This window comes from Salmo salar, chromosome ssa24, assembly GCF_905237065.1.
Source record: "Salmo salar chromosome ssa24, Ssal_v3.1, whole genome shotgun sequence".
Classification (NCBI taxonomy): Eukaryota; Metazoa; Chordata; class Actinopteri; order Salmoniformes; family Salmonidae; genus Salmo; species Salmo salar.
The window spans coordinates 22,767,299-22,781,387 of NC_059465.1; the positions used below are offsets into that span (position 1 = coordinate 22,767,299).

The 14,089-nt window shown below is 40.5% G+C and overlaps 1 protein-coding gene across 1 annotated transcript in view; it reads right to left on the reverse strand.

The window, feature by feature from the left end:
- Nucleotides 1–2,088: 2,088 nt before the first annotated feature.
- LOC106585531 (solute carrier family 15 member 4) overlaps nt 2,089–14,089 on the reverse strand; it is a 36,157-nt gene continuing 24,156 nt past the window's right edge. Inside the window, exons 8-9 of the mRNA XM_014171842.2 lie at nt 12,789–12,947; nt 2,089–4,160 (exon numbers count right to left, since the gene is read on the reverse strand). Of these exons, the coding sequence (XP_014027317.1) occupies nt 3,994–4,160; nt 12,789–12,947 (326 nt within the window). The 3' untranslated portion in view covers nt 2,089–3,993. The remainder of the gene's footprint in view (nt 4,161–12,788; nt 12,948–14,089) is intronic.

Consider the following 14,089-nt stretch of genomic DNA (forward strand, 5'->3'; position numbering starts at 1 on the left):
TTTTACATATAAAACCTTATTTATTCATCAAACATTGCGAATAACTCACCACAGGTTAATGAGAAGGGTGTGCTTGAAAGGATGCTCATAACTCTGCAATGATGGGTTGTATTGGAGAGTCTGTTTTAAATCATTTCCCACACAGTCTGTGCCTGTATTTAGTTTTCATGCTAGTGAGGGCCGAGAATCCACTCTCACATAGGTACGTGGTTGCAAAGGGCATCAGTGTCTTAACAGTGTGATTTGCCAAGGCAGGATACTCTGAGAGCAGCCCAATCCAGAAATCTGGCTGTGGCTTCTGATTAAATTCAATTTTCACAGAACCGCTTGTTGCAATTTCAATGAGGCTTTCTTGTTCAGATATCGGTAAGGGGACTTGAGGCAGGGTATGAAAGGGATAACGAATCAAGTTGTTTGTGTCATCCGTTTCGGTAAAGTACCTGCGTAATTGCGCACAGAACTCACTCAGGTGCTTCGCTTCATCACATTTGACATTGTCCGTAAGCTTGAGTTAATTTGCACAAAAAAAAAATCATACAATGATGGAAAGACCTGTGTGTTGTCCTTGTTAATGCAGACAGAGAAGAGCTCCAACTTCTTAATCATAGCCTCAATTTTCTTCCCACACATTGAATATAGTTGCAGAGTCCCTGTAATCCTAGAATCATCATGCAAGCGGTCAGTCAAGTGAAAATTATGGTCAGTAAAGAAAACTTGAAGCTCGTCTCTCCATTCAAAAAAACATGTCAATACTTTGCCCCTTGATAACCAGCGCACTTTTGTATGTTGTAAAAGCGTTCCATGGTCACTGCCCACATAATTGCCTAGTGCAGAAAATACATGAGAGTTCAGGGGCCATGCAGCAAGAGCCTCTCAGTGGATGCTGCAGTGTACCCAAGTGGCACCAGGAGCAACTGCTTTCACGTGCGTTACCACTCCACTATGTCTCCCTGTCATGGCTTTTGCCTCATCAGTACAGATACCACACGAGCAGTAGCTACATTTGGCTACATATGGACCGTTTGTGGAATTCCCGTGAGAGAGTAACGGTTAATGTGATTGGATGTTAATTATTTGACTAGGCTATCTGTATTTGACATTGTGTTGTTATTTTGCTGAACAATAGATGGTTTAATTTTATTTTTGGCAGTGAAACGAGGCTACTCATGCGAGAATTGAAAAAAAAATCTATAAAAAAAAAGAAATTCACCCAAATGTATAGCCCCGTTGGAAAATATAAACAGACTGCTTGAAAATGTGAAGAAAACAAATATGTAAATGTTTTTTTTTAAATGTGAATCACATTTTTATTGCGCGTACCCCAGTTTGGGAATACCTGGTCTAGATAATGAATAGAAATACACATTAGAAACAATTGACTCATAAATAGCTTACAGCACTCCAACTCCACTGCTTTGTAAAGCCTGGTCTATAAATCTGACCTAAACCCAGAACCTCAAAAGCAATATCTCAATTATTCAGTATTATTCAATGTTATTGCCCTTCAAGACTTCCTCCATAACCACTCATATCTGCCAAAAAGTAATCTTGTGAGAAAGAAGCGGCCACACAGCTATAACCTGGAAGCATTGTGTTAAGTTCAAACATCAAGCTGTCTGTTCTGACACTCTTGTGTGGTCTGAATCCAACCACCAGACTCCATCTAATTTACTATACAGGAAACAGCCCGGAGTTGTTGCCTCAGCTGTAAGGCCTAAGCATTAACACATGATTTGTGGGGACTTGCCAATTTCAATCCCAGTCTGATGAAACATGCATTCGCCTCACTGGAAATGCTAAATTTCACCCATGAGTCACAATAAAAGCTCTGTGTTATGCAAACTATTCTATGCCAACCTGCCAGTGGGTGTCTCCCATGTCTAAGAGGAATAATAGGGTAACAAAGGACTGGAAGAGGCTTACCGTAATCGATAAATAATATAACCCTGATTATGGCAAATATATGCGAATGCTCATGCTACCATAACAGTTAACATACAGTTGTAAAACATACAGCATCAATATGACTAAAATGCTTATGGTTTGGCATTTACGCATCTTTAAAAGAATAGACGTCAATCATTAGTATCGAATGTAGAAAAGACTGATTTTAATATTTTATTAGCAAAAATAACCACACAAAAAAACATTCAAAATACCAATGCTCCAGCATAATTAAAACAGAATACATTTTCAGAAAATGTTTCTTAAAAAGCTGTTAAGTTGACACAAAAAATAACCACCATGCATCCAACAAACACTATAATAAACAGCCAAAATAATGTTTTCAGCCATTGTCAATGAGTTAGTAAATGGTTTCAATGTGTTAGCTAAAAAGGTCAATTCAAGCCACCAACCTGAGAATCTGTAAACAACTATACTTCATGAGATCTCAAAGACAGTTTACTAACTATTCTAAACAATTGTATTGGTATTCTTTAATAATTCAATTATTCTACCTCCCTTGAACCCTGAGTAGATTTTGGTTTGTAAAATACCTTACTTTCAGCTTTAACGTTTTTCACTTAGGTCTACTGTAGGTAAAGCAAACATGCAGATCGCTCCTAAACCATCACTTGTCGGGTAAAGGAAGAAAAAAAAAAATTGTGGATGTTGCTATTTAACAGAACATATATAGTTTTGTAGTGCCAGAGTCAACGATTAAAGAGCTTTGACTGGGGTGAAATATACCAACTACATAAGAGGGATTACATGGAGTGTTCTGAACATTGTCTACCGTATGATAAGTATACATTAGTCACAACCCCCAAAAACTACAGTATGTAAAAGTGCAGTCTATCCATAAGGACACCATGTGGTGACTACAGACATTCATTAACACATCCAAATCTGAGGCTAGACATTGTCAACAGTCAGACTAATACTGCAAATGAACATTTTAAACTTAACCTTCACCCCAAGTGCATAAAGAAACCAGTAACTCTAAAATTGTGGTTCAGTCTGAACTAATGTCAACTTAATGAAAACATTTACTTTCACGATACAATTCACTGCGTTTTCTGCCGCAGCAATCACAGAATATCCCGTTTCAGCAACACAATATTGTGCCTTTGCTGGCTAGGGATGATTAGTCTGAGTAAAGGATGATGGTAAATACCAAAATGGTTTTCAAGTTGAACCAACTGGCACTATATACATTTCATGTCATAATCTTTTTTTTGTTGTAATCAGATTAAAAGTTTGATTAAATCATTGCACAGTCGAAAAGTAGTAGTCTAAAAGACCCTAATGTTTTGTTCACTCAGTGTATAAGCACCAGTATGACATCATTAAACATTAAAGACTGAAAACAGCTCCATATTGAAAACACATACAGTAGGTGAAAAAAACGGTTAGTAAAACAAATTACAACTTTTCTATTTAACCTATACATGCCAATCATAAACAAGTTTACACAAGTAATAAAGGAAACACCAAGCCCCTAATCACAACTGAATAATGTTCAATACAGTCTGAATATGGCACAGTTCCTCTAGTGCAAATGATCAAAGGATTTAAGAGAAAACAAACAAGACTACAAACCTGATCAGTCAGTCGATGAAGCCTCAAAAGTTTTTTAAAAAGTGTGCCTTGTTTTAAATTGTTAATATATCTATGGACCAGTGAAAAGGCCACAGTCGTGTAATGCTTACTTATCTGACAATAGGAGTGAGTTATTTGGGATTAATTTGATCAGCTTACGTTAAATAATTGGTTTAAATTATTGAAATTTACACCATTCATATTCAAGGGCACCCTGATCAAACACAGTAGTGATGTTTTAAATAAGGTACTGTACAAGAAATATACATTAAGATGAACTTGATCTCATGTGAGGGATGTGCGAGTGTACAGTAGAAATATATTTTTGCTTTGAAAATGTAATAGTCTTACAAACCCATGAAGTAGGGAATCCATTACCAAATCAGGCAGGTGTTCTGGCACTAACTACTACAAACTAAGGCAGGTAGGGGGAGGTCAGATGGACAGGGGTCAGTCATGGGACCAAGACGAAGTGATACCCTGCCTCTGACTTCCTGCTTTACTACTCTTCTGTTTGTCATACTTGACCGACACGATGAGGAAGACCAGCAGGGTGAGGCCCTGGATCCCCGCTAGTAGGAAGAAGTAGTAGTTGAGCTGGGAGTCATTGATGTTACCTAGAAGGAGGGCGAGAGGGGGGAGGCACAGGGCATTGTTATGACAGAAATCAGTGCAACATCTCAGAAAGAGACACCACAAGAACCTGCAGAGAGGAAGAGATGGAGAAAGAAGAGGGTATGATGCAGATGTCATAAATCGTGAGGTCACAATAAATAAGGGTTATTGAAAGAGCAAAACATGACAAACAGCAGTGGTTGATGCAACCTGCAGAGAGGGAGAAAGAGTCAGATGGGAGCATGACCGCAACATCACAAAGCAGCGTTCCACATTAAAGGGATACATACTGTTCATTCAGGCATACAGATGTAGGATCTTAATTTGAGCCAGTTTGCTACAGCAGAAAAATAATCCTGCAGCAACAGGAAAAGTAAATTATTATGTGGATTATAATGGAATGGCCATTTTTGTAGGGGTTGATAGATTTTTGGTTAGGGCAAATCAAGTGAAATTTGTAAGTGGAAATTACAAACTTTAGAAGCATTTGTAAAACTCAAATACACTTCAAATACACCACGGCAACAACAGTGATCAAATTAAGACCCTACATCTGCATGGGCATAACCTGGCAATGTCACATGGCAACAAAAGTTGTTCTGTTTCCATGTTTAGCTCGCTCTTTCGAGATAAATGAAAGGAGATCTGTCTGAAGTGGCTTGTGCATGAGAAGAAACAGCTCTGTCAAAGTGAAGAGGGAAGCTGCTTTCGTCTGGTCTTATTTACTTATGAGATGTTCGACGCAGTTTGACCCCACACTTCAATGATCATATGGAGGGTATTATTCAGGATCTGGGATTTAAGCATGACAAATAACAGAACAGTCTGGACCCTCAGCTGTAAGGCGAGGCAGGGAGTCTCAACACTATTAAAGGACTGTTCCCTCAGAGGAACAGATGCAATAAAAAGCAAGAATCACAATGCTGTTCACTTCCTTGTTTGACCTTCACTCTGGCTTAGTGGGATTGAAATAAGAGCTGTGTGTGTGTGTGTGTGTGTGTGTGTATTGGAGACACTGGCATAGCATGTCATAGAAAATCTGACCATATTCAGTACGAACCGACTGGTTGGCATCTCTCCTACATAGACCCTTGTTAGAGCAACTCAGCAACCCATATCACCACCTTGTATCTGTAGTACTATAGAATTCAAATTGTCCAAGACAACATTACCCTTCGGTCTTAATAAGATAAAACATTTGGCACCCTTCTTTCTCAGTTAAATATGACCAGGCTCCAGTTTTAGCAGTGGATCATTACTAAGAAGCCTCTTTCCGAGGTTTATATTTGCACCCAGCTATTGCAGTCTTTACTTCTGAATGTTGGCACTTCTAATTGGTTGTCCCTATTCAAACAAACACTGGAGGGGAATTCTAAACAAAATCTTGTTTTTCCCCCGCTATAGTTTGACATGAAGGGAAAAGCCGACAGCTGCACTAAATCCTCCATTTTGAAACTTAAACGGAACATTGTCTGACAATTTTGTTGGCATTAGAGAAGCTTTCCACCCATGGCAGTCTGGTTTACTGGCCTTGCTGTTCAGCCAGAAGCACTTCTAATGCAAATCACAGCTATTCATTTGACGGCTGTTCCAAACCTCTGCCAATAACAGCACATTTTCAGTTTTCCGCTCTCCACCTCAGACCACTCCCAGACAGTCCTAGTAAAATTCTTGCATGAGAAATTTCTCTTGGCTAAGAAGCTATGTTTATTTTTGACCATTTTAACTGAAAACAAATTACAGTAAGGTACTTAATTGTTATGCAGAAATGATTTGATATTGAGATAAAAACAGCATAGGATTCAACAGCGCTGCCCATCTATGTGAATGTATTTTCACTAATTGAAAACATTTAATCTAACATTCAAAAGGACAGGAAATTTCTCTCCTAATTAGACTGGCGACAGTCATTTTGTGATTCTACAATAGGTTAAGCTCCACCAGTGTAGAAATATAATGGAGGAGCCAAACAAAATCTTTTTCCATCTCAGGCCTTTTTCGCTGGTGCTCCCCGCCTCACTCAAGCTGGGACATGTTTAAAATGTAAGTAAAAGACCAAAGAATAGATTCCGACGTAATGTTGAATAATTCATAGGGAATAAAACAGTACACACAGCAGGCTAGCACAGGGGGTATGGGTATACTGGCAGAGAGTCTGCTGCTTGTATTTCAAATCGATAGCTGACACTCAGTCTGCAAGCACAGCTTTAATTAAACAGGGGTGATGGCTTTAAGGGGACTGGGAGAGCAGAGAGGCCAACGCAGAACTGCAGCTGAATAAATACATGTTGAGGGGAAAGAACACCCCATTCATTGACCTTAAGTTAAGGATTGGCGTTCCGTCAACGGGACAGTTGTAAATCATGCAGCGCGTCATGTCAAGATCACAGATTTTAGAGAAACAACACGTCGGTACATATAAGTGTCTTATATCAGCTGAAAGCTTAAATTCTTGTTAAAATAACTGCACTGTCCAATTTACAGTAGCTATTACGGCCAAAAAATGCCATGCTATTGTTTGAGGAGAGCTCCTAACATCAAAACACTTTTTCAACGCGATAGGTTTGAAAAATTCACCTCTAAGGTGAAATGTGTACTTACATTCTGAAATCTTGCTTTGATTTATCATCCAAAAGGTCCCAGAGTTAACATGAAGTGTCGTTTTGTTAGACAAAATCCTTTTTCATATACTAAAAAAGGTCCATATAGCACGCGCGATCGATTTTGTATTACCACTCGTTCAATTTGCAAAGAAAGGAATCTGTGAAAATCTTACCCTAAGCGTTGATTGAACGAGTCAAATCACGTTCCTATCTATTCCTCAGAGATCCTAGACGGTAACAAGACTTCACTATTTCATTAGGGGTGTAGGACTTCACACTAAGTCTTGTTGGTCAATCAATCATTCTTCAAGTTATCCATCTGAAACTGCACACACTGCTGCCATCTTGTGGACACTATAGGAATTACAACCAGAGTGATGGCTAGAACTATGACCTTTCTCTTGCATTTCAAAGATGGTGGTAGAAAAAGACTGTTTGGTTTATTCTTTGTATTTTCTTCTATCAGATATATTGTGTTATATTCTCCTACATTCAATTCACATTTCCACAAACTTCAAAGTGTTTCCTTTCAAATGGTACCAAGAATATGCATATCCTTGCAGCTGATTAAATACATGTTGAGGGGAAAGAGCACCCCATTCATTGACCTTAATTGTGTAGTGTTTTATAGATTCAATAAACATCACTGGAGAATAAGTAATATAACTGGCTCCGGGGGAATATCAGGGGACGACTGATTAGCGAAAAACGTGTTTATGGGATGTGTTTGAAAAATTGCGCAAGGTTTACATTTTTTGTAATGGTACTTACCGAATTTCATTAGTCTGCCTCCCTCCCTCCTTCCTTCACGCCCACCCCCAGAGCCCACTTGGCTGCTAAGCACTTTCAAAAGTGTGGCAATTACAGCAGCAAAAGAAAAAAACATGTATAAACCATTAACAAACCACATAAATATTTTACAAGTATTTAAAACAGGCAAATGCTGAGTAGGGGAGGGAAAAGTGCAACTCAATCGATATGTAGGAAGAACGCAACGCTATCCAGAGTTGGGACGCTGAAGGGAACTTCCGTGTCTGTTTGCCTCTGAATATGATTCTAGCCACCACGATGAGTTCATTATGCAATAATAATAATAATAATAATAACAACAACAACAACACAGACCCCTGAGATGGTCTTCAGCCATAGCTGTGTGGCCCAAGGGTCTTTTTTACAGTGTGTGTAGCAATAACCATGCCACTGTATAACTGGGCTGTTGTACTGTATTTGAGCAAGTCATGTTGTGTAGAGATGGATCATGTCAATATCAATTTAAGCTCTCAATGCAATGTTGCAACAGTTTCACACTTCAAGGCATTCAATACCATTTTCTGGTACAAAATTCATTTAGTGAAGGGGATCAATGCAGGTTGTGTTTTCAACTGTGCCTGAACATATTCTGCTGCAAAACTTCTGGATTGACTAGACAAAATGGATTCAGTAGAGCAATCATGAGTATGGGTAATTGTAAATACATTGATAATTGTCTCTATCAATACCATTATTAGCCTATCTATAGAGAAATCACTATGCAGAACTCTGACACCATTAAAGGAAACAGGCTTCTGCTGTTAGATTTAAAGTTATTGAGAGTTGATCAGATGGCATTTACAGCATAAAAAAAAAACTATGATTTTTTTTCCTTTCAAAGGGAGACATTTTGCTGTACAGTTGAAGTCGGAAGTTTACATACACTTAGGTTGGAGTCGTTAAAACTCGTTTTTCAACCACTCCACAAATTATAGTTTTGGCAAGTCAGTTAGGACATGTACTTTGCGCATGATACAAGTAATTTTTCCAGCAATTGTTTACAGACAGATGATTTCACTTAATCACAATTCCAGTGGGTCAGAAGTTTACATACAAGAAGTTGACTGTGCCATCAAACAGCTTGGAAAATTCCAGAAAATGATGTCATGGCTTTAGAAGCTTCTGATAGGTTAATTGACATCATTTGAGTCAATTGGAGGTGTACCTGTGGATGTATTTCAAGGCCTACCTTCAAACTCAGTGCCTTTTTGTTTGACACCATGGGAAAATCTAAAGAAATCAGTCAAGACCTCAGAAAAGAAATTGTAGACCGCACAGAGCCGTGCACAGAAGACCAACCTAGCCCATGGGGAAGGGAGGAGGAGGAAGGGGTGGACCCCCAGCCCGCCATACTGGCAACACTTTAAGGGGCATTGCACTAATAATGGCGCTGACTAGGGAAACGTTCCAGCTGTTCTTAGTGCCAGTCTGCAGGTTCAAACTAAAACAATGTAACTAATAATGGCATCTTTATGCTTTCATTAATAAAATTATAAAAATACTCTTTCAAAATGCCATGTTTATTTAGTTATGGATCCATAACGAATTACTATGGGAATAAATATCACTGAATTACAGAAATATCCTCCAATCCTCTATGCAATTATTGGCGGAGAGTCACGTCATGTTTTTCGATATACTGTCGGCCTAACGTAGGCAACATGAGTCTCACTAGTGTTGAGTAATGTGCTGTTAAAAGTGGTGTAGGTCTTATTTATTTAAAGAGCATACTGAAGTTAGAAGCAATAGGATTTGAAGCAATAGCCTACAACTATTTTAGCACCGTTTCGCACTGCTCTGAGACAAGCATGGGGACTGGTCTTGATAAAATCAATGAGATTTTTATTTTCACTAAAATCTCTGTTTGGGTATTAGTTAGACTAGAATTAGAAAATTAGGGTGCTTAAATGTTATGCTCTTAGTGTAACCTTTATTTAACTAGGCAAGTCAGTTAAGGACATATTCTTATTTACAAGGACAGCCTACTCCTTCCTCCCCGTCGGGAAATGAACCCCGGTCTCCCACGTGCCCGCAGGACACGGGATTCTTTAGCTAAATAGACCAGTACTGTACTCCCGATTGTCACGTTGTACAGCGCCATATTTTCCATTCCATCCTAACAGAAACCCAGAGGGTTTTTTGTTTTACTTGGAATAGAAACACCATAATATTAATCAAATTAATTAAGCAAGTACCAGTCAAAAGTTTGGACACACCTACTCATTCCGGGGTTTTTCTTTGAAGATATCACAACTATGAAATAACACATATGGAATCAGTTAAGAACAAATTCTTATTTACAAGGACAGCCTACTACTTCCTCCCCGTTGGGGAATTGAACCCTGGTCTCCCACGTGCCCGCAATCTCTAGCACAGCCATTATTAAAGGCTACCAAATGCTTCTCAAAGATTCCGTCTGGTGGTCAAACTAGCATTAATGGTGCCAGTGGTTCACACTTAAATAACGCGCCATAGAATTCTGTGGCACCATACAAGCTGCGCTGCAGTACGCTGCAACTTTTAAAGGAGGAACCACTGTACCTACCCGAATGCATAGTGCCAACTGTAAAAATGTGGTGTAGGAGGAATAATGGTTTGGGGCTGTTTTTCATGGTTTGGGCTAGGCCCCTTAATTCCAGTGAAAGGAAATATAAACGCTACAGCATACAATGACATTCTAGACAATTCTGTGTTTCCAACCGTGTGGCAACAGTTTGGGGAAGACCCTTTCCTGTTTCAGCATGACAATGCCCCTGATCACAAAAGCGAGGTCCATACAGAAATGGTTTGTCGAGATCAGTGTGGAAGAACTTGACTGGCTTGCACAGAGCCCTGACCTCAACCCCATCGAACACCTTTGGGATGAATTGGAACGCCGACTGTGAGCCAGGCCTAATCGCCCAACATCAGTGCCCGACCTCACTGTTTGTGGCTGAATGGAAGCAAGTCCCCGCAGCAATGTTCTAACATCTAGTGGAAAGCCTTCCCAGAAGAGTGGTGGCTGTTATAGCAGCAAAGGGGGGACCAACTCAATATTAATGCCCGTGATTTTGGAGTGAAATGTTTGACGAATAGTTGTCCACATCCATAGTGTATCATATTATTAAGAATACCTGATACTGTAGCTGTAATCTCAAGAGTTCTTGAAAGATGAATAGCTCTGAGCATTTCTCCTTTTCTGGAACCTTTGCTCCCCCATTAAAACACTGACATTTCACTAAGCGTCACCCAATGGTCCGTGAGCAGGATATGAGGGTCTCAACCCAAACTGTGAATGTCCAAAATCCCCTGACATCTGATCCTGGATCAGTCAGGACTAGAATGCGGTAGAATAAAAATAAAAGACCATTTCCTGGTCTTGACTGCAGCTACATACTCAGAGCATCACGCTCTGTGTTCCTAAAAGTGAATGATGTATGAATAAATACATACATTGGGCAACAACTGAAAGGAGCACCCGTTTCAGCAGAATAAACCATCTTTAGGTGTACAAAGGCAGAAGGTTGACCTTTCATTGACTTTACCCGTGGGGTTAACTGAGCACATTGCAGTCTCCGTCAGAGGAGACGATGGCTGCCTTTTCTAGGACCACATAAAGGAATGTGATAATGACCAGTCATACAGTATGTGGTGTCACCAAGTCCAATACATAATACAAATACTAGTTACCAAAAGCATATGCTTTTACATTTGGACAGATTTTGTCTGTATCAATGTATCTAACTTTGCTTCTTTACCTGTGCATGTCTGCTGCCAGTTTGTGTGGATTAGAAGAGAGGAGGTTGTGTAGTGTGACAGAGAGGTGAGTAGTAGCCTCCAGCATGCCAAGGAGGTAGCTAGCTAGCTTGCCAGCTCTCTGGTGTGCCCCAGTGGCAGCTTTACTTAAGAGGAGTGGGCTGTGTAATCAGGCCCCCAGCCTGTGATTAATACTGGGTGTCTGTCCTCAAGCCTGCACCACTTTAAACAGGAGCTTGGTGAGCTGAGTAATCCATGCTTCACTCCACTTCGCTCCGCCTCCGCATCACACATCCCTCAGCCATGTAAATAAGAGCACTGCTGAGTCACGGGAGTGTGTGTGGGGGGGGGGCGGTAAAGCCCAGCAAAGTAAGTGGAAAAGACAACAGCACAACAAACTGATTTCTGACAGGCTTTGAGGCTAAAGCTTTGGCCACCTGGATGTTTATTCTGTTTGATCGACCGCCTTATGCTGTTCGGTCTCTCTTTAAATGACTTTTTCAAAAAGGAGAGAGAGAGCGAGAGAAAGAAAGCTCGCAGGCAAACTGGGGTCTCGTTTAACAATCAAATGATGCTTACAAAACAAACGGCCCCTAGGGAAGGCGAGGGATGGATTTAGGAAGCCATGCCAAGCATCTCCAAGTGCTTACATCATCAAAAATACCTCCCAACCTGTCGGCACACTGTATTAATGAGCTATTAGGTGTTTATGGGTAAACAACTTACAGTGCGGTCTTATTTACCGCACACTCCCAGGAAGGTGCATTTGGGCCGGGAGGCTCCTCTCACCAGGGAACACATCCATTTGCTGCCAACGCCACGCCATTTAGTCTAGCACTACGACAGAGTTACACCAACCTTTTGTTGTTAGTCTGACATCTCTATTTATTACAGAAAACGCTGTTAAAACAAGAAAATTGAACCAGGTCATTTTTTCCTTCTTCGGATCAACTCATTTACTAATTCCTTGAGTAGATTTTAAAATCAGGACGAGAAATGAAAGTTCTTGTGGCTCGTCCCCCAGGAAATACATTTATGTTGATGTTGTGAGACTAAATACTGCTGAAGTAATCCAAGTGTCAATACGGTGTTCTGCTATATGAGGATAACAGTAATTTGTCACACTGATGATGTTCTGTCAAACCAATTTTACAGTAACATCTATAAAAACGCAAGACATTGTGCATGAGAAGCATAATATCATAGTTTTCCTCATCCCCGGAAAACTGTGTTCATAAAGATCAATGACCAGTGTGTTGACGGCAGTTCAGAGGCTATGTTTAAGGCCCATTGCGCCGACAGGTTTCCCTAGAGTCCGTATACAGATCATTATGCAGGCTGAGTCGATACAAGACACAATCATTCTCAATCACATTGCTTCTCTCTGAAGAGCCTGTCCACCTCCTCTAACATGAGTAATGAACATTGTTTCATAAGAACCTGCTTTAAGAGCTTGTATTGGCTGTGTGTTTGCTCTCTTACCAAAATCCTTGTGGGAGGACATCCAGCCAATCCCCTTGAGGGAGACTATGGACAGTAGGCCGGAACCCACGAAGGAGCCAATCCCAGAGAAGAAGAAGAACAGCCCCATGATGGCACTCTGCATGGACCTGGGGGCAGCTAAGTAGGCAAACTCCAGACCTGGAAGAGACGGAGACACTTAACTCATCGAATAAACTATAAATACTAACAAGTAAACCCTCATGCAGTACATCTGGCCATACAGAGTAAACATTGACTGATGCTAACATTGATCCAAACACATTTCTAGACTCTGGGCAAACAACATCCATATCTGTACCCTGGCTGGGGGCGATGAACAGTTCAAAGTGTTTTTTCCGATGACTTTGGCAAAGGACAGCCCATTGGCCATGTGTGAATGTGGCTGTAGAATAGTGGTCAGCAGCAGACTGTGTGTCACAGTGAGGATGACTCATTACCCATGGGTCCCACCTTGACACAGTAGCCAAGGGACAATCACTACGGAAGCAACTCCAATGAATCACTGTAGAGCTCCAATTTAGAGATTAGATTTACATTAGAATAACAGGCCTTTCATCCATAACCACTTGACAAATGTATATACATGAGATAGAGGCTTTGGCCCACTGCAGCGTTGTTTGACTGCTAAATATCAGTGAAACGTAAAGCTGTTCTCCCCCCAGCAGGCTACCAGTCTGAAGCACCTATTCAGCTGCTATTGTTTCTGGAAAAGTCTCTCAATATTTTGTGTCATGAGACAGAGGAGAGGATTGAGGGGGAGGGAGGGAGAGCAAGAGAGGGGATCAAATAGTTTTTCTTTTGCCATGAGAGTTGCCTGCCTGCTAGCTGACATTGATAATTAGATGTCGCGTCAAACCTGTGATTTTTCTAATTAGGTCCTATAACTGCAGCTGTCAGGAGAGATTAGGGAGCCTCTGTTACCCAATGAGTCCCACTGTAACGTTGGCGCGTTTATCTACCATTGGATCAGTCTTTCTTCTTCATCCATAGACATCAACCATTAGTCTGTGTGATTAACGGGGGCTGAGCTAGAGCTGTGTTTGAGACAAGGACATCTGTAGAGTGCAAATTGTTAAAAGCTATCTATGAAAAGCTGATACTCACAGGAACATGTAAGTGTAAAATGTTTTGACACTCACAAGGTACACAAAAGTCGTTAGAAGGTAAAGGGTTCTTCTACATAGACAATAGGAAATCACAGGACATAGTGTCTATAATAAGCTCATAGTGGCTGTCAAACTCCAAATGCCACACATTTGTCACTGACTAGTTGGATATTA